The 25,621-nt window shown below is 34.5% G+C and overlaps 1 protein-coding gene and 1 pseudogene across 1 annotated transcript; both read left to right on the top strand.

Annotated features, from left to right (window-relative positions):
• The first annotated feature begins 379 nt into the window (after positions 1-379).
• Positions 380-5,300, top strand: LOC132545466 (monocarboxylate transporter 12-like). The gene is made up of 5 exons (XM_060209147.1): positions 380-446; positions 1,611-1,754; positions 2,524-2,667; positions 3,238-4,146; positions 5,044-5,300. The coding sequence occupies exons 1-5, from the start codon at positions 380-382 to the stop codon at positions 5,298-5,300; spliced, it is 1,521 nt and encodes a 506-aa protein (XP_060065130.1).
• Positions 5,301-8,794: 3,494 nt separating this feature from the next.
• LOC132545459 (monocarboxylate transporter 12-like) lies at positions 8,795-12,970 on the top strand (annotated as a pseudogene).
• The last annotated feature ends 12,651 nt before the right edge of the window (positions 12,971-25,621 follow it).

The following is a 25,621-nucleotide window of genomic DNA, read 5'->3' as shown; positions in this document are numbered from 1 at the left end:
GGAAATCAGGTCTAAGTCATTGTCACCAAAACAACTTCTGGACCCAGATATTCAGTGTCTGCCGCTTATTAAAGCAGGTTTGTACATGCCTGTTGTATGCATATCGTACTTATGGTGTCATTCTTTATTCTCTTTTTTAAGGATATACGTGCTTTTGTTCACATTTTGACTTCGACTGATCGACTTTGAGTCCAAATTGCAACTTTGAGTCAAAATTTCTTTCTTATTGTCATTTTGATATTTTCTTGTTTTTTTACCCATGTGAGCATCGCCGTTTTAATCCGTCATCATTCATAAGTAATTATAAAATATTGGAATATGATCACGAATGTTATGACACAAAGATCAACAATTTGTATTACAGTGACAGCAGAACAAAATGTCCCCAAACCATCGTATCAAGGACACTCCGATGGACTCTGGATATTCGTGGATTGTTCTCATTGGTGAGTTTATCATTTATTATATTGCTATTTTTATTTTCAATAAGGTACAGTATATACAAAGTGATTTTTATAAATTAACATAACTTAAGTGAAAAAATTATTTGATATCCAACTTTCAATCCAGTAGAGGCTATTCATTGATTCCTTCACCTCTATTTCTTTCCGCACACAGTGTCAATTCAAACTCTTTGAGAACCATCACGTTTTGTTCAAGTTAATAATGCTCTCTCACTTTCTTATTTCATCCTTTTGTCTGAAAAAAAACCACCAGGTCAATTGAGATACTATATTACTTGCCACCTTGTGAGACGTAACCATCTTTGACTCTTCAACCTTGATATAGATCATGGAAATATTCTCAGAAACACAAACATCTAGCGGGTCAACGAGAGTTGCGTTCGTTCCCCTTTTGATGCCGTCTCTTAGCAATTTCTGATGCAATGCAAATTTGCAATTTCGTACACTGTATATGCTATGAATGGAATGAAAATAAACGACGTAAAGTAAGACTATTTCAAAGGCAATGCGTTATTCAACTTACGTGATCATGTCAAAAGTGCGCGGTCAATTAGAATTGAAGAAAAATAACATACAATGATGTACAGAGCATGTGACGAATAATTTATAAAACTGAGTCAACGAGATGTTACCCCCTTTCAGAATTCTCTAGTAATGTAGTGGACCAAAACTGTTTGCTTGCCAGGTTTAAAGCCCTGTGAACGGCCAGGGCCATTTTCGAGGTGGGGTCGCCTTGTAGTAGCTGGCGGCTATGTTCATTTGAGGTTACGAGCTCCTTGACTGATTCATCTGTCCTCATCTCGGTATGGGGAGAGGCAGAAGCAGAGTCAGAAATATTGACATAAATTGAAAATTAAATTGAAGATGCAGTGTACGTACCCAGTGATGATTTTCCTGTCCATCGAACATGTCAAATTAATCAAATAAAGTCATCAATAATGTTCTCACTTATCACTGATATCACGTATTTAGGTAGAAAGTTTCATGTGATCACGGCAAAATAGTCAGCAGCCAACTGTAATTGAAGGCCCAGCATCATATCTCCTCATCAAAACTTTCCAAAAGAGAAACATTCTGATAGTTGCATCTCACCAATGCTTTTTCTCTATGTGTAGTAGTTTTAATAGATTGCGTATTTTATTGTAGCTTCGTCTGGAATTTACATGCTACTTGGAGGGACAGCAAAGGCGTATGGCGTCCTCTACACAGAGTTTCTAATGTACTACGGGACCGGATCCGGAAACACAGCATGGATAGGAAGCGTCAACTCATTTTTATTCTTCGCGATGGGTAAAGAAACAAAAAAGTCTTCAAAACAAAAGAAAGAACTATTTTTATTGTGCTCTATGATTATAATTAATTTTTGGCGATTCTTAGTGTTAAATTAGTTAGTGAAAAAAACAACTTTTTCCTTCTTTAATATACATATATTTCCTTATGGGTTTCGATTAACAAAGTTGTATATCGGAGTAGTAAAAATGTATATTTTTGATGAATACTGATCATCAAGGACAGATAACCTAGAAACCATTATACCTTATAACATGGTGGACTTTAAAAGTGAAATTTCATGTATTTAGCAGTGAGGATCTACATCACAAATAAACGTAGAATTGTGAAGGACCGATTTAGCTTCAATACTTCTAAAACTTTATCAGTTAGCCTCATAGATGACTTTCTCAGCACCTTTGTGCTTTTGCTTGGAACTTAACTCGATTGACCGTGTGCTGTACTGAAAGGTCTTAATTGGTGAAGTGAAATATTAAAACACTGATATGAATTGCTTATAAGTATTTAATGAACAAAGTACAAAGATAATAAGACCAGATGTTCCGGAAGAGTAAGCGTCTTCTGCTTCATCAACGACACCTGCCATGTAAACCTTGGTCAATCTGAATAAGTAATGTATTGTTCTCAAATGAGAACAAGATATACAACAATGGAACCAACAGGCAACAAGCTTAAGTTTGATTTCGTTTATTATGAAAAAATTGCCTGTCTGATGCTATATCACCTGTACAATACTAAATAGATTTATTTTACTTCTTTCTTCATTTAGGTCCTCTAGCAAATCGTCTGTCAGAAGTGTTTACGTTTCGTCGTGTGATATTTTTCGGCAGTCTCCTAAATGGAATTGGGGTGTTCGCCAGCGCTTTCATGCCTTATATGGAACTCCATTATATAACTATTGGTCTTTTAGCAGGTTGGTAGACAATCGTTAGACTTTATACAAGGTGACTTAATTTATTTTCAAGTTAGGGGGTAGTATACGTATACTTGTTTTTTTCATCTAGAGGATCACGAATGTTAGTTTTAATACGAGACGAACTGGATTCCTGGTCAGATGCCACTCATTTGTATTTAGCAAATTATATCTCTGCTTTCAACCATAGATGACGCAGAAGCTGTGCCTTCTTTCCAGTCAAGTTGTTGATTAAGTCGAGTCAGGTTGCAGACGTGTTAAAAAGATAAAAGTGTTTTCCAGTGTAGTATATACCTGTTCACATGTATACCTGAATTCATTACAAGAAATTCTTCTCTAATGCTGATAGAGAAAACAGCGGCCATGATGGATATGATTCGGAGTCTACAATCTTAGAAGTTGGAAGCAGGCTAATTTGAATTGAACATAGGAATTTATTTATCAATCTCCATACAATATTCAATCAAAGAAGAAAAACACAGTATTAGTATTTTTTGTATCTGTTCTTTGATAGTATGGAATGAAAAGAAGTAAGAATTATTCTAATAGTTATTTCACTTGCAAATTCAGGTGTTGGTGGAGGGCTTGCTTTCACTCCAGCTAATACAATAGTGAGCTTCTATTTTGAGAGGAGGCGAGCTTTAGCCAACAGTATTATGATTTCAACAGCTGGACTTGGAAGCTTCCTTTTTCCTATTATGTACAGGTTTTTAATCGATAGATATGGGATACATGGAGCACTAATGATCATTGGCGGCTTGTTAACACATAATTGTGCATTTGCATTGCTTCTGCGACAACCTTCACAGATTATAAAGAAGTTCAGGAAAACTGTACCTGCCGATAATCCCGGCAGTTTTACGAGTAATGGACAGGAATCTGTCACGCTAATCGAAACGGAAGAGGAGACAAAGGAGAGCAGTTTATCAGAATGCAAGGAAACACACGTGAAAATTGAACAAACTTGCAAAACAACCCGGGAAAAAAGACCTTCGTTATCTTTTTCCACCTTATTTAATTTTTCTTTATTTCGTAATCCACGGTTTGCAATGTATGCCATGGCTTATACAGTGAATACGTTTGCATACATAGGAATATACACCGTGTTACCGGCACATATCATATCACATGGATACGGTAAAGAAAAGGTCGTTTTTGCCCTGTCCATAACAGGTGCGATGGAAATCATCAGCAAACTTTTCTTTGGTTGGATTGTAGACATTAAGATAATCCCTGTGAAAAAATTGCTGCTACTAACGTTTATTGTGAGTGCAGTTTCAGCAATGGTAATACCATTCTTTAATAACTTCATTGCTATCGCGGTGTATGCTGGGATAGTAGGTGTGTTCCCTGGGAGTTATTTTACTTTGATGGCGGTCGTGTTGTTACAGTGTATTCCTCTGACGGACCTGACCAGTGGCTTTGGTTTGACATGTCTATGCATATCATTTGGTGCAGTTTTATGTCAACCTATTGCAGGTAAATATAGAAACGTCAATAGCGGTTGAACAGAAAAAGAAGAAAAATATACAATATTACCCACAGGATATGCTTAATATGATTTTGAAATTTAGAAAACATCACGCGCGATATTGAGTGATAAACAAAGATGCTTTTCAATCCTGTATCTGTAATAGGATTTATCAATCATAATGTCAAAATTAGGACACACCTCTCTCATATTTATTTGTTACTAACACTAGCATAAGAACGATGACATTTTATGTTTGTTTTTTTAAAGTTTAATGCTATATGTACTATTAAGAGACCCTCAGCTAATTAGTTTGGTTGTGCGGCCGTCCTCAGGTGCGTGACACAAAGCTTGTGGACAAAATATCGAAAGAACCACTCAACAGATATAGTTCCTATTTATATACAATCATACAATTAAGATATACAGCTAATAAGTAATTAGTGGTCATCGGACAAGGTTATTTGGTCAATAAGCCACTAGACCACTTTTGAAAACAACTTGTGTAGAGATTTTGCATGAATCCATTAACGGGTTTTGTCATTAAGAATAAAGCAAAAATGCAGCATCAGGGAGTTGTGGCTTTATTTATGCGAGTTTATTCTAATTCATTCTCGGCCCAAGGTGAAAATTTCTCTATCGCTTATTAATTGCTTATTTACTCACCTGAAGCCGATGTTGCTTGCCATTTAGTTTATATTTCTTCTCTTATACATGGTAGGTTGGACTGAAGATGCTACAGGGACATGAAGACTATATAATACAAGAGTTTTAAGACAAAAAATACAATGCAAGTCACACAATTTCGAAGATTAAAAAAAATGTATCTTCTTTACTAAACCTAATGTCCAATTAAGTATATTTTCCTTCAATTATCTTAAATGATTTATTTATTGTTTTCGTAGGCTGGATTGAGGACGCTACAGGGACATGGAATACTTCCTTCTGGTTTCTAGGAGGCATGGCGTGTTTGGCCACCCTTATAGTACTATTGGAACCATTATTTATCAAACACTGGTTTCTGAGGGTAAAGCCCAACGACGTCGACAGCAAAGACAGTTCTGAAATGACGTCAGACCTAAAAGAATCTGGTACACTCGACAGGAAATACAGCCTGGATTTTGTATCACAACCAGAAAAAGACTACAATACTGCATTATGAATAAATGACATTTCAAAAGTAAACAGTATCTCATATCAATTTCATCAAGCATATTCTTACCTTAGCTGATACTGACTTAATCAAACACATTACATCGCTTCTGCATATTGTAAATACGTGATTTTTAAGTTGGATGAAAAAAATGTAATACATACATAAAAGGAAACAGAATACAAAACAAAATGATATGTTATCTGTATATCTTCAAGATCAGTTTATATCATCAAATACGAGCTGTCTCACAAAATCTGGTTTGAGACGAATTAGAGAAAGAGTTGTTACAATACGTTATCTCGAGACTGAGATGGATCGATGTCGATTATATAAGGGTTATCAATTTTGGCTTTTGCACCATTTTGTCAAAACTGCATAAAACATTTTACAAAAATTAATTTTATCTCTAAATAATTCGGTTTGACTTCTTGATCTCTCTTATCGGTCATTATTTGGTAACTCGTGATCTTCCCCCGTTTCATATCAGTAGTACTCATATTATATACGTAAAATACACGTAAATGTTTAAACTCAACAGCAGGTAAGTATGCTGTTTCTAGAATATGGTATAGTGAGATGCCCTATGGTTATATAGCTGATGACTGGCTTACAACAAGGCCATCGTTTAGTACACCTTTAATATTATTGGCCATTGTGTCCTAACATGTACTTGTATCTAGAATTATTCTTGATTGATATGTTCCGGGTACATGTTACAATGCTTTACCATGTTATGTCACATTATTCATTATTTCCTATTGAACATCTATAGAAAGAGAGGATGGTTCTCCAATGGCAGGATACCCGCTCACTCGGGTTTTTGCTCGAGCTACGTTCAACGCTTATATCATAACTGGAGTGTGGTTAAGGCATAAACTATTCACCACATTGTTTACATGTTTAATGTATATATTTACGTGTCTCAAAAGATTTAACGTCTTAAAAATGACATGACATCTTTATCTATTACCATCAACCATACCTTCAACATATTCAACTACTTATTCAAATTTTATGGAACATTTGACAAGTTTTGATTTTGATAGTAGAAATGCATAGTTACTCCTATGCGCTATTTAGATATCGGAAGAAAGAGCGACCATTGTAATCAATATTCATTACATCATGGTATATCATGATCACGCACCTGTGATATCTGTGTGTGGTATCTCTAATATATCCGTCATATCTACTCCAGTAATTAAGGTAATGTAACTATCTATGTGTTTATCGGATATACATTTGTTTAGAGGAACATATCACATAGTTATCAAAACGATTATTGAAGTGTTTGTTTATTCTCGGTATCATAGAAACAAACACATTTAATACGTGGACTCATCTTACATACACCGAGAGGCCGTCCTGAATTGACCTTAGCTGTTTATAGGACGTGAAGCAGAATAAACCAAATATCAGTATCACATTGTAGTCGATATGTATATAATATACACGTTTTAGTGCAATAGTTAATCAGTTGTCATACAGGTACGATGGAACATCACCAGTAATAACAAGTGTAACAAAATTATCTTTCCTCTTCGTTGAACAGACTATTTTTAGTCATTGAAGGTAATGTATATATATATATATATCAACATTAACATATGCATTTAACCGTTCTTGGATAACAAATACTTTGCATCCACCTTGTATCTTTTTAACATTGAATCATCTCAGATGTGACGCTTTGTTTATAAATTGTCTAGGTAGTTTTTTTACATATCTTGTTTGACTAATTATATACGATACGTATAACATCATATATTTACATATAAGGAAACGAACATTATTCCAGAGATGTATTTACTTACACAGCTACAGTGACTTTCATTACCGTCTGTGAGTCCAATTAGAAAGATTAATGATGTTTCACTACACGTTTAGGAAAAATAAAGGTTTTTCTATTTGAAATGTCATCAACACTGTTATACAGACTGGAAAGTGAGTTACCGTAGATATGATGCTTGTATCTATAATTAGTAAAGGATTTGAATGAGCAATAATGCATTACTGATTAGGTGATGAATGTTGTAAAATGCAACTTCTCACACCAGTATAATGCATTACTGATTAGGTGATGAATGTCGTAAAATGCAACTTCTCACACCAGTATAATGCATTAGTGATTAGGTGATGAATGTCGTAAAATGTAACTTCTCACAACAGTATAATGCATTAGTGATTAGGTGATGAATGTCGTAAAATGTAACTTCTCACAACAGTATAATGCATTAGTGATTAGGAGATGAATGTCGTAAAATGTAACTTCTCACAACAGTATAATGCATTAGTGATTAGGAGATGAATGTCGTAAAATGTAACTTCTCACAACAGTATAATGCAACATACCAACGTATCTTTATAAATATAATTATTTATGTTACTCATGTAGATATCCAAATAAACATGATTATATATTAGTGTATTTCACCTTGTGCTAAAGGTTTTTTTTTTATCTTTGATGGAATTTTGTATACAAACATTTCTCTACTTCCCCGTTATTAGAACGGGAAAGAATAGATTTACACTTTTTGGAATATAATTGAGTGTTTATCTACATTAAATTTAAATAGCTTAAGTCAAGGAGTGGAAGATTACTAACTCCAATTGGGGATACTTCTGATATATCATTTATTTTATCGTAGTTTACCAAATCCTCATGGTCAGTTTTTGAAAAAAAAAAGTAAAATGCGATTCTTTTTATGTTTTGTAAATTAGTAAAATCGATAAAGCAAAGAGAGATGTCCTAACACAAAAAGTATAAAACACTCTTAATTATGTGAATCGTGTACCACACCAGTAACGATATACAAAACACGGGATCAAGTTGAAAAAAATAGAATTTATACTAGTATCTAAACTCATAAAAGTATACTAATTTTAAAATAGAATATAACACCGTATAATCAATTTGCTTATTAGTGAAGAAAAAATACATGAATTGTTATTTGTTTATTCACATGTAAGAAGCCATTTAGAATTCCGTATCAGTCTTAGAAAATAATAATTCTTCATCAAATACGGACCACTAGTAAATTTAGATTACAAAGCTAACGTCGTTAAGGAAATAAAACAACTGTTATTCCTTCTGAACCCAAAAGTTTTACTCTTCTTATAAACGTTCGCGAGTCATGTGTAAGAATTGCCTTGTTCATATTTATATGCCTCTCAGCCATTTTACATTTTATGGTAAACGGGTTTGGAGGGAAGAGGGTGTGCTCCCCCATGGGTCATGCCGCGTCCAATTCCTAAAAGATTTCGTTCATATTTACCACATTGTATAATAACATCGATGTCTACTACTTATCTGATTCTGGGTCACATAGGAAGAGTGACATTTATGCTAAAAGACATTTTCTAGTTCCTTCAGCGTTTTAGAGATTAATTCTTAATACTGTTGACATTGCGGGATTATATTACAACCTTGTTCCAGTTATACAACACCATCGCTATCCTTCATGTAGACATATTTTCATTCAAGAGAGAACTTTACGGAAATGTCCCCAAACCATAGTACAAAAGACACCCCAATGGACTCTGGATATTCATGGATTATTCTCATGGGTGAGTTCATAGTTTAATGTAAAGAATTTCATGAAAAGTATAAAAGTGACTTGGAAAATGTATATTATTCAGTTAAGGAGTCTGATATCACAGTGGTTTAAAATCACAAACTGATCATTATTGTCAGTATAATTAAGCCTCAAATTTGTAAAGTTCACGTATTTCCGTTAAGTTATAATCAGGCAACAGGTCTCGAAAATTCCTTAAGGGATTTTGTCTGTTTAGTCTCGTATACATGTTTGCTTCTCTCAGACTCTTAAATGTTACTAATTGTGAGCCAATTTTAAATTGTAAAGCTATAATAAGGATAAATGCCATGTTTTTATATACTTGGAATAGAGAAGATGAAGTCTTTGATTACGTTGTCATAGAGTGTTTATATTGCTTAACGTTCTAAAAGATATTAATAAAACACCAACATGTCAAATAATCAAAATACAAAACCAATTTCTATAAAATTAAGCCAAAACATGAACAAAAAAGATTCGGAAAGAGACTCCTGAAAAAGTACAAGGAGAATAAGACCAAGTGTTCCGGCCAAGTAAGCGTCCTCTGCTTCAACACGACTCTCGCCTTGGTCAATCCAAGTAAGTGTTACATTCTCAAATGAGAACAAGGTACACAACAACGGAACAAAAACAAAAAAAATCTAATGATCATCAAACACGTCAAGCTTCATATTGTAAAAAGCAAACGACTATTTATAAATGAGATCACAATGGCGACCATAATCTTCCCAATAATTTTCATCAAACTGCATCAACCTGCATCCTTTAAAACCCCGTGATACAAGTTTGTTCGTCAGTTGACGACATCTTGGCACGGCAATCGTGAAAATGGGAACAGGCCTTTGGATATCGCATCAGCGTGAGATATAAACACAATAGGATGGAGATGTAGGGATATTACTATCTAGAAATGGAAAATTCAGAATAGGGAAATTGAAATCCTCACGTTTACCATACAGCTTGGTGGAGAGCTGTCCATGTAGACTTCGTTGTAGGTAAAGATTGAGATAAGCAGCTGATGTAGAAGAGTCTGTACCATTGTTGGACGCCTGCGTTTCCGGTTTACTGCAATGTGTTCGGGCAATGTGTTCTTATGATGGTGTAGAAGTTTTTTCGCAATATAAGAAAATATCAACATACCAGAATAAGGATAGAACGAATCTGCGATGATTACATGAAGTCTCTAGCTTAACAATGTTTACATGTAAGCTTTATCACTGAATTATTTTCAGACAGTTCATTCATCTGAAGAGAGTGTTATGTTTATTTGAATTTTTCCTTTTCATACATAAGAATTTTGCTCCTTTGCAATTTCAAACGATCTATTAATATGATGTTAGTTGATTTAATGTGTTTGCTCTATCGTAGCTTTGTCTGGAATATACATGCTACTAGGAGGAACAGGAAAAGCGTATGGCGTCCTCTACACAGAGTTCCTGCTGTACTATGGAACCGGATCCGGAAATACAGCATGGATAGGCAGTGTCAACTCTTTTTTATTCTTCGCGATGGGTAAAAGAATATGAACGAAGATTCTGAGAAAAAATTGTGTAGTGATAAGTAACTATCTGCCTTTAAAATCAGACTACCACACAATATAGGATGTTTATACAAATACGGTATGCTAACACAGAAATAAAAAAACAAATCCCATATGAAAGAAAAATAACTTTCGGATAAATAATGTAGTTTTATCGCATGACTTGGAAAAGGTACATTTTGTCAGGTTTAAAGTACAAATGTGGAGGACAAAAATAAACGAAAGAAGTCATTTTTGAGCCAATTACATTTCGTGACGTAATATTACTGTCCATATTCCGACATCACAATAGAGTTCTGAAAAACATCCAGGAAATAGTACACTAGAGACATATACGCAAATGTTACACGACCGAGTTCACTGGAGAACAGGTGTATTATGTGATAAAATACAGGCAACTGCTTGTAGCTTTTTTCAACATTTAGGTCCTGTAGCGAACCGTCTATCAGAAAGGTTTACATTCCGTCAAATGGTAGCGTTTGGTAGCCTCTTGAATGGAATCGGGGTGTTTGCAAGCGCCTTCATGCCTTATATGGAACTTCACTATATAACATTCGGTATTATAGCAGGTAGATATGTTCTACTCGCACGTTAAAACTCAATGAAATAGAAGTTACTCTATTGAGCTGTAAACTTTTTTCTTGTAATAATGTTTTGTGGAATAAAGTTAGTTGCATTTGCTTAAGAATCAGAAATAGAAATAATAACAATAATGATGATAGTAATCACAAATTGTTTGTTATAATTGTATTGAAATTTGGTGAAGTGTTCTTTCTAATCTCCAGTTTTACATTTATATTGCGACCATTTTCGATTTTCTGTTGGTCTCATTGTTTTCAATAATTTTGGCCCTTAGCATCGCTGACGAGTCCTAGAAGGATAAAACTGCTGTATCATGCAGTTTACTTCATTATTTGGCTTTACTAAATAAACCCATTCTAAATCTGTCTTGAAATTTGTTAATTACTTGCATTTCTTTGTACATTCTTTTATTATCCTTACAGGTGTTGGCGGAGGGCTTGCTTTCACTCCAGCTAACATTATAGTCAACTTCTATTTCGAGAGGAGGCGAGCTTTAGCCAACAGTATTATGATTTCAACAGCTGGAATTGGAAGTTTCCTTTTTCCTATTATGTACAGGTTTTTAATCGATAGATATGGGATTCATGGAGCACTGATGATCTTGAGCGCCTTATTGACGAACAACTGTGCTTTTGCTTTGCTTTTGCGACAACCTTCGCAAATTATGAATAAGTTAAAGAAATCAAGTTCTGATTGCAAACAAAGAAACATAATGAGATAACCTGTGGAACAAAATGACGAAGACGACGAAGAAAACGAAACAAACAAAAGACAATTATTAGAAAACAATGAAACTCATGTGGAAACGGCTATCAATTTTGAAAAAGGACACGAAAAAAGGTTGGCATCTTTTTTCTCAAGTATATTTGATTTTTCTTTATTTCGTAATCCAAAGTTTGCAATGTATGCCATGGCTTACACTGTGAATACGTTCGCATATATAGGTGTCTTCACTGTGTTGCCAGGGCATATCATATCACTTGGATACGGGAAAGAAAAAGTCGTTTTTGCCCTGTCGATTATAGGTGCGATGGAGATCATCAGCAAACTTTTCTTTGGTTGGATTGTAGATAATAAGATAATCCCTGTGAAAACATTACTGCTACTAACGTTTATTGTGAGTGCAGTTTCAGCAATGGTAATACCATTCTTTGATAACTTCATTGCTCTCGCGGTGTATGCTGGGATAATAGGTGTGTTCCCTGGAAGTTATTTTACTTTGATGGCGGTCGTGTTGTTACAGTGTATTCCTCTGACGGACTTGACCAGTGGCTTTGGTCTGACATGTTTATGCATATCATTTAGTGCAGTTTTGTGTCAACCAATCGCAGGTAAATACTTATAATTCATGAGTTCAACTTTGTGACATAATTCAATGTACGGATATTACAGGAACTTTAATAATATATAAAACAATTTTATTACAGAAATCACTGAATGTCGAATAGACATCAAATGCATATCTGTGTAGAAATGAAAAGTTTAACAATAGAAAACAAGTTTCTATTGAAATATCAACTATTTATTAGAAAACGCATGCACTGTAGAATGCAAGATATTTAAGACAAAAATACAACGCAAGTCACACATTTTTGAAGATTTAGAACACAAATCACGATTTATCTCAAAACAGGAAATGTTTACCTGATACATTATATAGATATTTTGTTTACTAAACCTAATGTCAAAATTAAGGATATTTTCCTTCAATTATCTTGAATGATTTATTTATTGTTTTCGTAGGCTGGATTGAGGACGCTACAGGGACATGGAATACCTCCTTCTGGTTTCTAGGAGGCATGGCGTGTTTGGCCACTCTGATAGTACTAATGGAACAATTGTTTGTTAAACACTGGTTTCTGAGAGTCAATCCTAAAAATGTCTGCATCGAAAACAATTTGGAAACGTCAGATCTGAAGGAATCTGGTGTACTCGATCGAAAATACAGTCAGGATTTTGTATCAGAAACAGAGAAATAAAACTGTATTATAAATAAAGGTCATTTAAGATTAACGTACTGTTTACTATTTCATTAACGCTTTTATACATGTACGTATTAAAATTCATCATAGATGGAGTCAATTTTTTCTTTTTGTTTTTTGTGTTTTTTCTTTTTTATACGTTTATTTATTCATTTAGTTTTTGGAGGGGGTGGGGGTATATGTTATTTGTTTTTCATTTCCTATTTTGTATATTTATGCCAACATCGACAGGTAGATGTTGCAAATATGGACAGCAATATAATATGTAAACTAAAACTGACTTCGATATTGTTCTGTACCATTCTACGCTTTCTGTTACAATCAAACGGGAGTTTTATGCCATGAAAGCTTGGTCATCGCATATTTTTTCACCTACATCAAAAACGTCTCAATAGCGAAATATATTCAATGTTGCCGTCCGTTGATGTGAAAATTCAAAGAATAATTTTGAAATGTGAACATTTCGCAATCGCAAGTTGAATAAACTGAGAGCAATCAATGACTGTGTCTGTACAGCCCGGGAGCAGGCCTAACAAGAGTTCATTGTTGGAATTCTGAATGTAGAACAAATTCTTATCAGGCACGTTAAACTCCGCATAAATCCATTCAAAGATAATTCTATGAATAAAAAACTTCAACAGTAAGAGGATTTTGAATAAGCCAAACAAATCACGATATTTCTGTCAAACTTAAATTCTGCCGATTCCTTCAGCTTTGTAGCTTATGTCCGAAGTTTCTTTCTTCGAAAATAAAAAAGGAAGATATATGAGCTTATATGTGAAGAAGTGGTTAGATGTCGATAAGGGAGATAACTCTTTTTCTCCCGACATCAACTGGATAAGTTTATCGACGTAATCTAAGGGAGGTAACTCCCGCTTGATTGTAATAGAATGAACAATACTAATTTCACACGAAGGTTTGTGCTTATGACCTTAAATTATAAGGGAGCTTCTCGATGTTACTTAATCATACACGAACAAACATTTAAGAAAACAAGACAACTTTGTTGAACGATTCATATTGAACAGCATCCATTTTTTTCTATTTAAGAGACATATAGCAGAGTCGTTTAATGTATTTTGGTTTTCTTAAAGAATTTACTCTAAGGTCATTGCTTTTCGTGGATGATATATTTCTGTTAATTTCGTAGGTCAACCATTACCTGTGTCTATGAATCTATAAACTTAAAGAATTGACATGAACATTTAAAATAAATGGATTTCTTGAGTGTCATTTATCTATGAAATAAACACACACACAGAACATGAGCCTAATTAAATATTATTTAATACATGGACCTCCACCTAAAATACCACGCCAATATCCTGTGTCGTTTGATACCTGAACTCTACCAATAATAGTAAGGGAAAAATTGTATATATAATATCTGTTTCCTGTTTCTGAATAAAAAAAACTTTTGTCGATATGTAGGGCTAAATATATTTTAGAAATGAAAGCTGCTTTTGGTACTGATCTCTCAAATACAACATACTTAATAGGTAATGGTTGACACCCATACGTCAGCAGTGTAAGAGGAATTGCCAAAACTTATTTACGCGGATGTAAGAAAAGAAAACGAACAACAAAAATTCTATTTCAAAAATGGTTATTATCTGTCAAAGCAAGACAGAGCTATCACATTGAGACAAGATGCATCTGGGATGCATACTTGTCCACAACACCTGATCTTGTCTTTTGGGGCAGGTCATGTTTTCCGTTTCTGCTGTCCTCTTATTTACAGTATTTGTGTGATTCCACCTTCGCGTTTAATAACCATGTTGTGAGGCGCATTGAGACTATGGTATTCAATTGCTGTGGATTACAAGAGTTCAGCATAAGCTTTCCTTTCTAAATCTTCAGATGCTTAACAACGATACTAGGTTTGTGAGGATGAGTTTTCACTTAATAAACTAAAGGGTGATTTTTAACAGAGTTTCGTAAGGGGTTCCAAACACCAGATATTTTAGAGATTCTAAGGAACAAGATCATGGACCATTTTGTGAAGAAGGATAATATTGTATTATATTTCTACAGAAAGTGTCAACCTTATCCACTACAGACTCCAATGATCATAAATCGGTAAGAATAACTGTTTGATGTCTGTATCTAACCGTTCGATAATTCAAATGCAAAAAATTCCATATCAAAATAAAAACGTAAGTTTGTTATTAATTCTAAAGCTTCCCTGAAACAGACATGTTTCGATTAATTTTCTTTGAAACTAAATAAATAAAAGTTTTTTTTAAATCGTTGCATATCGATGATGTGGTAACAATGATGTTATCTTAAGGATCATTTAAGTTTTGTTATTTTAGCGCCGCCAAGTTATTACAAAGTAGTACTCTGATCAAAGCAATTATTACATTTACTGTGCGCCTGCGCTTTGTCCGATCCATTTATTGGTTGGACCAGTTGGACCAGAGATGTTATTTTACGGAATAAGGACCTACCCACTGATCTTATTCTGCCTTGTGACGAGTTTCGACAAGCTTTTAAGGCTTGTATTTATATTTGCAGGTTCATTCCGACTTAAACATTTAAATTACTAACGAACCGATTTGTCCATATGAACGAACATCTCTATTCTTGTAACTTGGAACAAAAATTACCTGATTTACATAGTGATATTGCAGCGCAAATGTAAATATGTATTTGATTGTTAGTAAAACCATCTCATGTGATATCACCATAGACTTATATCGGTCTAATTAGGATCAAAGTAGGATATAGAATTTGGCGGTTATAGGAAGTAAATTTTAATCGTGTTAAGTAAGGTCTTACAAATATTAAATTAAAACGACAGTGACTATTTCCAGGAAAAAACCTGAATATCACTGTAATGTAACATTGGTAATATACTGTTCATAATGAAGGGGTGATGGAATTCCCTAGATACCATTAATGCATACATACGGATTGATGATATAATTACCAGGCCCCTGTGGCCTGACACATCCTGTATTCTTGCATGTAATTCAAATTCAGTTAACCCACAAGGATTTAAAAGCCGCTTATGATGGTAAATGCAACATTTAAACATTAAGGTGACAGGCGCTTCTTTTAAGGGCACCGATTGAAATAAATGACCATCCCAATGTTCATTTAAGATCATGAAATTTCCACTCTGTATCGTGTATTTTGTCCGGTGAAGATGTTGGATGTCACGGGATGTGATTACATTCAACGGCTTCAATCGATTTTTTAAAACAGAAAATGTCGACTTGAGATCTTGAATTGTATTGAAGAGTGACGTTGTTCTTAAATTGGTGTAATTTAGTCAGGAGCAATCAGTCACGTGCGATGACGTTGCCTTGTGGCACGGAGTTTACTGGGTCATACGGAGATATCATGCGTCATCGTTACTTCAATGACACATAATTGTCACAAGGCTTTCTCATAAATCAACATCAACATGGATCGGTGGCAGGTTAAAAAAATAGCCTGCAATGTCACCTAACATTATCAAAATGTTGAAGAACTAGCATCTGACTTGTGCCAATACATCAAACACGGAAAAAAATCAAAATTGAGGAGATAACGGACGGTACTACGGGATGTAATTAAAGCGCTAGGGTGATTTTAACACTGAACCCGTAATATCCAACAGCTCTTAGAGCTACAGCACGAAACGAGAATGATGTGACTTTTCAGCGTGATAGACAAAGCGAACATGAGGATAATAAAATCTATATTATAATAAAAAAGAGACATACAAAGACGTAATAAAAAAAACAGGCCATTAAGGATATTTTCCCCAGCATACTTAGAGAGAACTGAAGGCTCATATCTTATATTATCACGTGATCCGTTAAAGTACCTTTAATGAAATGAAAACATTTCGCCGTATGTTAGTGACGTCGTCATTTTATCCCATTTTGACGTCATATTCCTATACCCTTGACAGGTGTTTTCACACTCTCACCATAGGGCGTTGAGATGGGGATTCCCCTGTTATGACGTAACGCCACTATTATCAAGTGTTGAGATAACGAAACGACACGAATGCCTGAAGGGTAACAGAGAAATAATTATATACCCTCTTGAGGGATCCTTGCAAACCTCGTGTTTACCACTTCTCAGTGTCGAGATCCTCCGTCATATCCCCAGAGGAGTGATAGATTCTGTAAAACATGTACATCTCTTTCTACCTCGTTTGATAGTCAAATTTGCATGATTGATTTGAATTACACGTATTAGTAACACATCTTTATGAAGATATATATATATATAACAAACAGTGCTATGATCGCATATACACGAGTTTTGCTATACTTAAAAACGCGTTGCTATAGTACCTGACCAATATCACTCAATGATATAACTGACAATAATAAACCCATGGTATAAGTATCAAATAAACTTGTACAACACATTAATTAAGTTGTTCACTACAACATCAAACAAATATATACCACACATCACTAAAACATCAGACAACTTATACCACACATCACTAAAACATCAGACAACTTATACCACACATCACTACAACATCAGACAACTTATACCACACATCACTAAAACATCAGACAACTTATACCACACATCACTACAACATCAGACAACTTATACCACACATCACTACAACATCAGACAACTTATACCACACATCACTACAACATCAGACAACTTATACCACACATCACTACAACATCAGACAACTTATACCACACATCACTACAACATCAGACAACTTATACCACACATCACTACAACATCAGACAACTTATACCACACATCACTACAACATCAAACAACTTATACCACACATCACTAAAACATCAGACAACTTATACCACACATCACTACTACATCAGACAACTTATACCACACATCACTACAACATCAGACAACTTATACCACACATCACTACAACATCAAACAAACTTACACCACGCATCACTAAAACATCAGACAACTTATACCACACATCACTACAACATCAAACAAACTTACACCACGCATCACTACAACATCAGACAACTTATACCACACATCACTACAACATCAGACAAACTTATACCACACATCACTAAAACATCAGACAACTTATACCACACATCACTACAACATCAGACAAACTTATACCACACATCACTACAACATCAGACAAACTTATACCACACATCACTACAACATCAGACAACTTATACCACACATCACTACAACATCAGACAACTTATACCACACATCACTACAACATCAGACAACTTATACCACACATCACTACAACATCAGACAACTACAACATCAGACATTATACCACACATCACTACAACATCAGACATATGTATACCACGCATCACTACAACATCAGACAACTTATACCACACATCACTACAACATCAGACAACTTATACCATGCATCACTACAACATCAGACAAATTTATACCACACATCACTACAACATCAGACAACTTATACCACACATCACTACAACATCAGACAACTTATACCACACATCACTACAACATCAGACAAATTTATACCACACATCACTACAACATCAGACAAACTTATACCACACATCACTACAACATCAGACAACTTATACCACACATCACTAAAACATCAGACAACTTATACCACACATCACTACAACATCAGACAAATTATAAACAAAAATAAAAAATCAGACATATGTATACCACGTATCACTACAACATCAGACAACTTATACCACACATCACTACAACATCAAACAAACTTACACCACGCATCACTACAACATCAGACAAATTTATACCATACATCACTACAACATCAGACATATGTATACCACACATCATTACAACATCAGACATATGTATATCACGCATCACTACAACATCAGACAAACTTATACCACACATCACTACAACATCACACAAATTTATACCAACATCATTACAACATCAGACAACTTATACCATACATCACTACAACATCAGACAAATTTATACCACACATCACTACAACATCAGACATATGTATACCATACATCACTACAACATCAGACAACCATTCACTACAACATCAGACAACTTATACCACACATCACTACAACATCAGACAAATTTATACCACACATCACTACAACATCAGACAAATTTATACCACACATCACTACAACATCAGACAAATTTATACCACACATCACTACAACATCAGACATATGTATACCATACATCACTACAACATCAGACATATGTATACCACGTATCACTACAACATCAGACAAATTTATACCATACATTACTAAAACATCAGACATATGTATACCACACATCACTACAACATCAGACAAACCTATACCACACATCACTACAACATCACACAAACTTATACCACACATCACTACAACATCAGACAAACTTATACCACGCATCACTACAACACCACACAAATTTATACCACACATCACTACAACATCAGACAAACTTATACCACGCATCACTACAACATCAGACAAACTTATACCACACATCACTACAACATCAGACAAACTTATACCACACATCACTACAACATCAAACAAATTTATACCACACATCACTACAACATCAGACAAATTTATACCACACATCACTACAACATCAGACAAATTTATACCACACATCACTACAACATCAGACAAACTTATACCACACATCACTACAACATCAGACAAATTTATACCACACATCACTACAACATCAGACAAATTTATACCACACATCACTACAACATCAGACAAATTTATACCACACATCACTACAACATCAGACAAACTTATACCACACATCACTACAACATCAGACAACTTATACCACACATCACTACAACATCAGACAAACTTATACCACACATCACTACAACATCAGACAAATTTATACCATACATCACTACAACATCAAACAAACTTATACCACACATCACTACAACATCAGACAAACTTATACACTACTACATCAGACAAATTTATACCACGCATCACTACAACATCAGACAAATTGATACCACGCATCACTACAACATCAGGCAAATTGATACCACGCATCACTACAACATCAGACAAACTTATACCATACGTCAATACAGCCATCAGACAAATTTATACCAGGCATCACTACAACATCAGACAAATTTATACCACACATCACTACAACATCAGACAAATTTATACCACACATCACTACAACATCAGACAAACGTTTACCACGAATTAATTCATTATCAGACAAATGTATAACGCACGTCACTACAATATCACGCAAAGTATTTGTGACAGCTTAAATTGATTATATGTATATAGCTACCGAAATATTTTAGTTGATGATAAGTACAAATTAGAGTTTCATGTATGCAATTAATGGAATGCATTCGGAATTATTAGTAACGATCAGGATATCACAGGTTTCATTGTACAAATTTAGAAAACGGTTCATTCGGAAACCACTTGATTCTTGGTCTTTTTAATTAATACAAAATGGATTAATCACCTTTCAACGCACACGCAAATCTTGATTTATTTCCTATGTTTGTTTGTTATCTTATAAACATGCTTTGGAAGTAATTAAATTCTCCTTTTTCTTTTTTCATTTGTCTAAAATCGTGTGTTTCGTGTCAGTCCCTCGTACGTTCTGCGATAGTGCTATCTCGGGTCAAAGTCTTGGATACCTAACAAACGATTCCGTTATAACTTATCGTAGGCGAGTTGGCATTCTCATTTGAAAAAATTGACTTTGTAATATAAACGAATCTGCACCGAAAGAACATCAAAATAAGACGAAGCCGAATGAACTCTTACCAGAAAATATCGGATTTTATTCTGAAACAGTTAATCCTTGGCCGCAGATATAGGTCAAAATGCCACGATAAGAGAAGTTAATGGATGTTGTTTTTAGTTTTCGGAATTTGTGAAATTGCCAGGAACCTAGATCAAGGACTTTGTCACACAGAAACTATGTACGTGCGTCATTTGTGTAATAGAAGATAGTGGAATTTCCATGTTTGAGCCAAAATGTATTTCAAAATCATATCCTGAACGCCTACAAGCTGGATTTATTTTTATAAACATTCTATAATACACATGCCTCTCCGATAGTTATGTGAAGGATTTTTGAATATCCAAACAGTAATATGAGAAATAGAAATCACCTTTAATCCGGTAGAACATCCGAACAGACGTCACACTGACACAACGTATTTGCCTGGTGACTGAAATGGTTAGAAGGTCAGTCTCTGACGTCCGGGGGATCGAATCCTCATCTGGCTCGATTGAATTGAATCTTTGCAATTACGATGATACAATGAAACATGTTACTTACGCAAGGCAACACTCCAGATCCTGGGATGCTGTAAGGGCAATTTCCTTTGTTGGTAGGGACAATGGAAGGAAAACTGATCTAAACTATTGCTTGGTGGTCCTTGATTCGAATTCTGATAAAGTTTTTTAAATTAATTTATTAATTTATTCGTTTATATTTTTTTTTAATGTAAGAGTGCTTCTTTATTTTATTCGTATTAATGTTGATGTGACGATTGAACTATGCTAACAAGTCGTTGTAACGTCGTTAAACACTACTGTTGCTATACACTTATATTTATGCGAGCGTTTCTTCCGGGCGCTGCTCGAGTCTTACTAATGCAGAATTACCTCCCTTTAGTACAATATATGTCACTCTTGAAAATGAAAGGTCTGAAATACTATAGTTATCAAACGGATGAGAAGAATTCAAGTTTTAATTGAATCACGGTGAAAATAGTTTTTTACTGCATGGTCTGAAAATACCATTTACAGTTTGAACAAACATTTTGCTTTCAAAGAAACATGACCAGATGTAAAATATGAAGCAGAGATTTATATCTGTTGACTTATACTTTTCACTGTTAGTCATGTATTTCTACCTTTCCTAAAGGTAGCAGAAAAGAAAAATTACCAGCGAATGATAAAATTAAAATTTATTGTCTTTTTCCGATATCAACGATGCAACAATTTATGAAATCTTTATATAAGCATTTTCTGTTTGTTTTTTTTTTTTTAGCGGAGAAAATTGGAAATAAAATGACCATTGCATGGCACGGTCTACATTAAAGTTTAAACTTAAGCATTCCAGAACCTATCAGCTTATATCAATCATCCCTGTTTCCCTCGAGGGGTCTTACTGTGGGAGGAAACCGGAGAACCAAGGGAAAATCCCAGTGGTCGTTCACCATTTCACTTCTCTCAAGGAATCGAACCCCTTACACTTTAATGAAAGGCGAGTGTGTTACAACTGCGCCATCCGCAAACCTATACTAAATTAGGCCTATTTACTTCTTGTTTCAGTCCACGCCAGAAAAAAGGTTCTGTACGAAATGACGCATGTTGGTGAGTTTGTGCTCTTTGCGTGCTTAATAAGACCCTTGTACATGGGATTAAATAGTTAAAAAAAATTCTCGCGGTCCCTGTTCAACGCGTGTTTCAACAATAATGATTTCATCTGATCAACACGTGGACGTATTCTTTGAGCATGCGCTCTATGATAAACTTGTTGGCTGACAAATGACAATGTTAATATCATAAGGTGTCTCTGGTATATCGCTGTTTGGTGAGATCGGAAGAACGCGACCTGTTGACCTTTCGACATCACTTAATACTTACGTGAACATTTCTCGGGCGTTAATACTGCATAAATAGCGAATTATTTACTGGTTAACTGTAATATACAGCTTGTACAAGATTGAAGATGTAGCGCCAAGATAGACGTATCAATGCCTTAGTTTTACCATCGCTGTCACTTTCCAATGTATCTTTAATGCAGAAATGTAGGGCGTGTGTCAACATCAATAACCCACTTTATACATTACGGCAATGTGTTCAACACATTCTCTTGCTCTCTCGTAATACATGTACTTGATTCTGAACTATGTACATCGTTTTCGCACTGTATTCATGACATTAGACATGTACGCCACTTTATCGCAAAACAGATCCGGACGTTGAAAGGTTAGGTATCAAATTAGTTGTATTATAGTGCAGTTTATACTATAATAACAATTATGATTACTTATCAGCAATCGTCCCTAAAGTTGGATTCGAAATCATCAACCTGTCAACATATACTAGGAGTACGAAACGAGCGTACAAACTATACGAAAAGACGTATAAAGTATGCAAGAAACAAAGTACACATGCAGCATATAGGAAAGTAATCTAACTATATGTACTAAAAGTACGAAACTACGTACAAACTATATGAAACTATAGACACATACAGCATGTACGAAACAAAGAACATATGCAACTTATACGAACCTAACTAAATGTACAACGAATACGAAACTAACTCTATGTACTACGAGTACGAAACTAACTATATGTACTACGAGTTTGAAACTACTCTATGTGCTACGAGTACGAAACTAACTATATGTACTACGAGTACGAAACTAACTATATGTACTACGAGTACGAAACTAACTCTATGTACTACGAGTACGAAACTAACTATATGTACTACGAGTTTGATACCAAGTATGTGTTTTACGAGTGCGAAACTAACTCTATGTACTACGAGTTTGAAACTAACTCCATGTACAAAAACTCGAAAACTAACTGTATGTAGAACGGGTACTAAATTAACTATATATAATACAGGACGAACTATGAAAACATGGAAAGAATACCAATCTATAAATAAGTATGACATGTATGAAATTAATGACATGTACAATACATATGAAACTAATTCAATCTATATATACGACGAAAAAAATGTTGCAGATGATTAGATAGCTACAGTAAACTTTGTACTATGTCTTGTGGTTTCGTTCCTCCTCACATTGTTAACGTTATAGAACCTGACAAAACTTGGACTGACCAGAATTTGCATTGCGTGTGTCGTCGATAAAATTGAAGACGCTTTCCCTTTTGGAGCACGTGGATTTTTTTCTCTTTGTCATATTTCAAGGGGGTGCGTGTAAGTCTATATCTTATTCGTAAACTGACCTAGTACCATCAAATTACAGTTTGAATTAAGATTTTGTTGACTTGTCGGCGCTTTCTTTAGTTTTCGACAGATCAAACAAGAAAGGTAAAAATCAATAACTTCGGTTTATGATTCAAATATATTACATACTATATAATTATATCTATGTTGACGATGTAAATATCATAAACAACACATGTTTGTGAAATAAGAATGACTTCCAATTTCAGATCTGATTGCGGCATACACGAAGTAGATGTAACATATTGTATATGATACACAGAGGGTGTTGTCCGACCTCATGCCAACAGTCCATGTGCCTTGACAAGAGTTATTTCCCCTTCGTAGCGACCTCTCTAAATAGCATCTGTTTTGTGGCTTACAAATAGGAGAGTTGTGTTTCCAATTAGAACATACTGTACTTAGATTAAGATGATCTATATTTAGCAACAAACCCAAATCGTCAGTTGTATGTATAATAGTAACTATCATAATACCGTGGTATGTTGCTATAATTGAGATTAAGAAAGATAAATGTACTTTTACACAAGGCTAGTCGGCAAGCTTAACATATTTTTTCTTTAATGAGATACATGAACTACTCTTGTTTCTGATAAACTTTTGACAAAATACCTGTTACAAACATCATAGAATGATTTTATAGAATTGTTGTCATGTTAAGAAGAAAAAGTATTTGACATGATTTTTCTTTGCTTTCTCGGCTACAATAATATTGACAATGATTTCAAATCCTGTGACGTCATGGGTTTTATCTCATCATATTACGTTATGTTCACAGTGTCGCTACATACACTAAGCAAAAAAATGTGCTTTTCACAGTACCGGTATTGACATACAAAACGTGACCAAGATGATCATCATCGTTGGTATAGAAATGCTGACAGTTAAGTCATGTGGCTATTACATTTGACGGATTACACTGTCGGTATTGAATCATTTTATTTCACTTTTTATTTCTATGATAACCTTATAATCGAATTACCGTGTGATATATGAACACTAAACATTCTTATTCTGGCATTTATAGACGTTATAAATGACATCACTTGACAGGTAAAGATCACATGTAAAATATGACGATGTAATGCTAAATAATATCTTTGATTAACATGTAAACAAATAACTTGGTTGTACTTACCGAATAAGATAGTAATCCGATTGTAAACTTCAGTTGAAATAAATCTTTCACTGACATACAACAAAAATGTACTACAACATTGACAATAATTGACAGTTTTCTTACAGAAACCTGATATCACAATAACAATATTACATGTAAAGACATTATATCAAAAGTTGTATAATGCTCTAACGATAATAAGGCCATCTTGGTTTATAATATGTTAATGTAAATTTCATGTATTCTTTGACACTTTATTTCGTGGAGTAATCTTGGTAACCTTGTCCGATAATCCAGGTCGATTTTTATCCGTTTATGATTTCATAGACATAGAAACCACGAATTCGACGAAAATAAAACGTCCATTTTCATTATTGCATGTATAGATCAAGAGCATCTTCTTATGAACAATTACGGTTGCTTTTCGCTGAAATATAAACATAAAGAGATTAATCATTAAAAGGAATTATTTCTCTGTTTATAAACAATCTGAATAAGTAAATGTTTGTGTCATATATGATGACGCATGCGCAGAAAACACCGTCGCTTGTAAACAAAAAAAAAACTTCCAGACT

The sequence above is a fragment of the Ylistrum balloti genome, unplaced genomic scaffold (genome assembly GCF_031769215.1).
Source record: "Ylistrum balloti isolate Yb309-2 unplaced genomic scaffold, AGI_CSIRO_Ybal_v1 Utg369848, whole genome shotgun sequence".
Classification (NCBI taxonomy): Eukaryota; Metazoa; Mollusca; class Bivalvia; order Pectinida; family Pectinidae; genus Ylistrum; species Ylistrum balloti.
The sequence above is the reverse complement of the archived record's forward strand: the minus strand, read 5'-3'. Positions and strand labels throughout refer to the sequence as shown.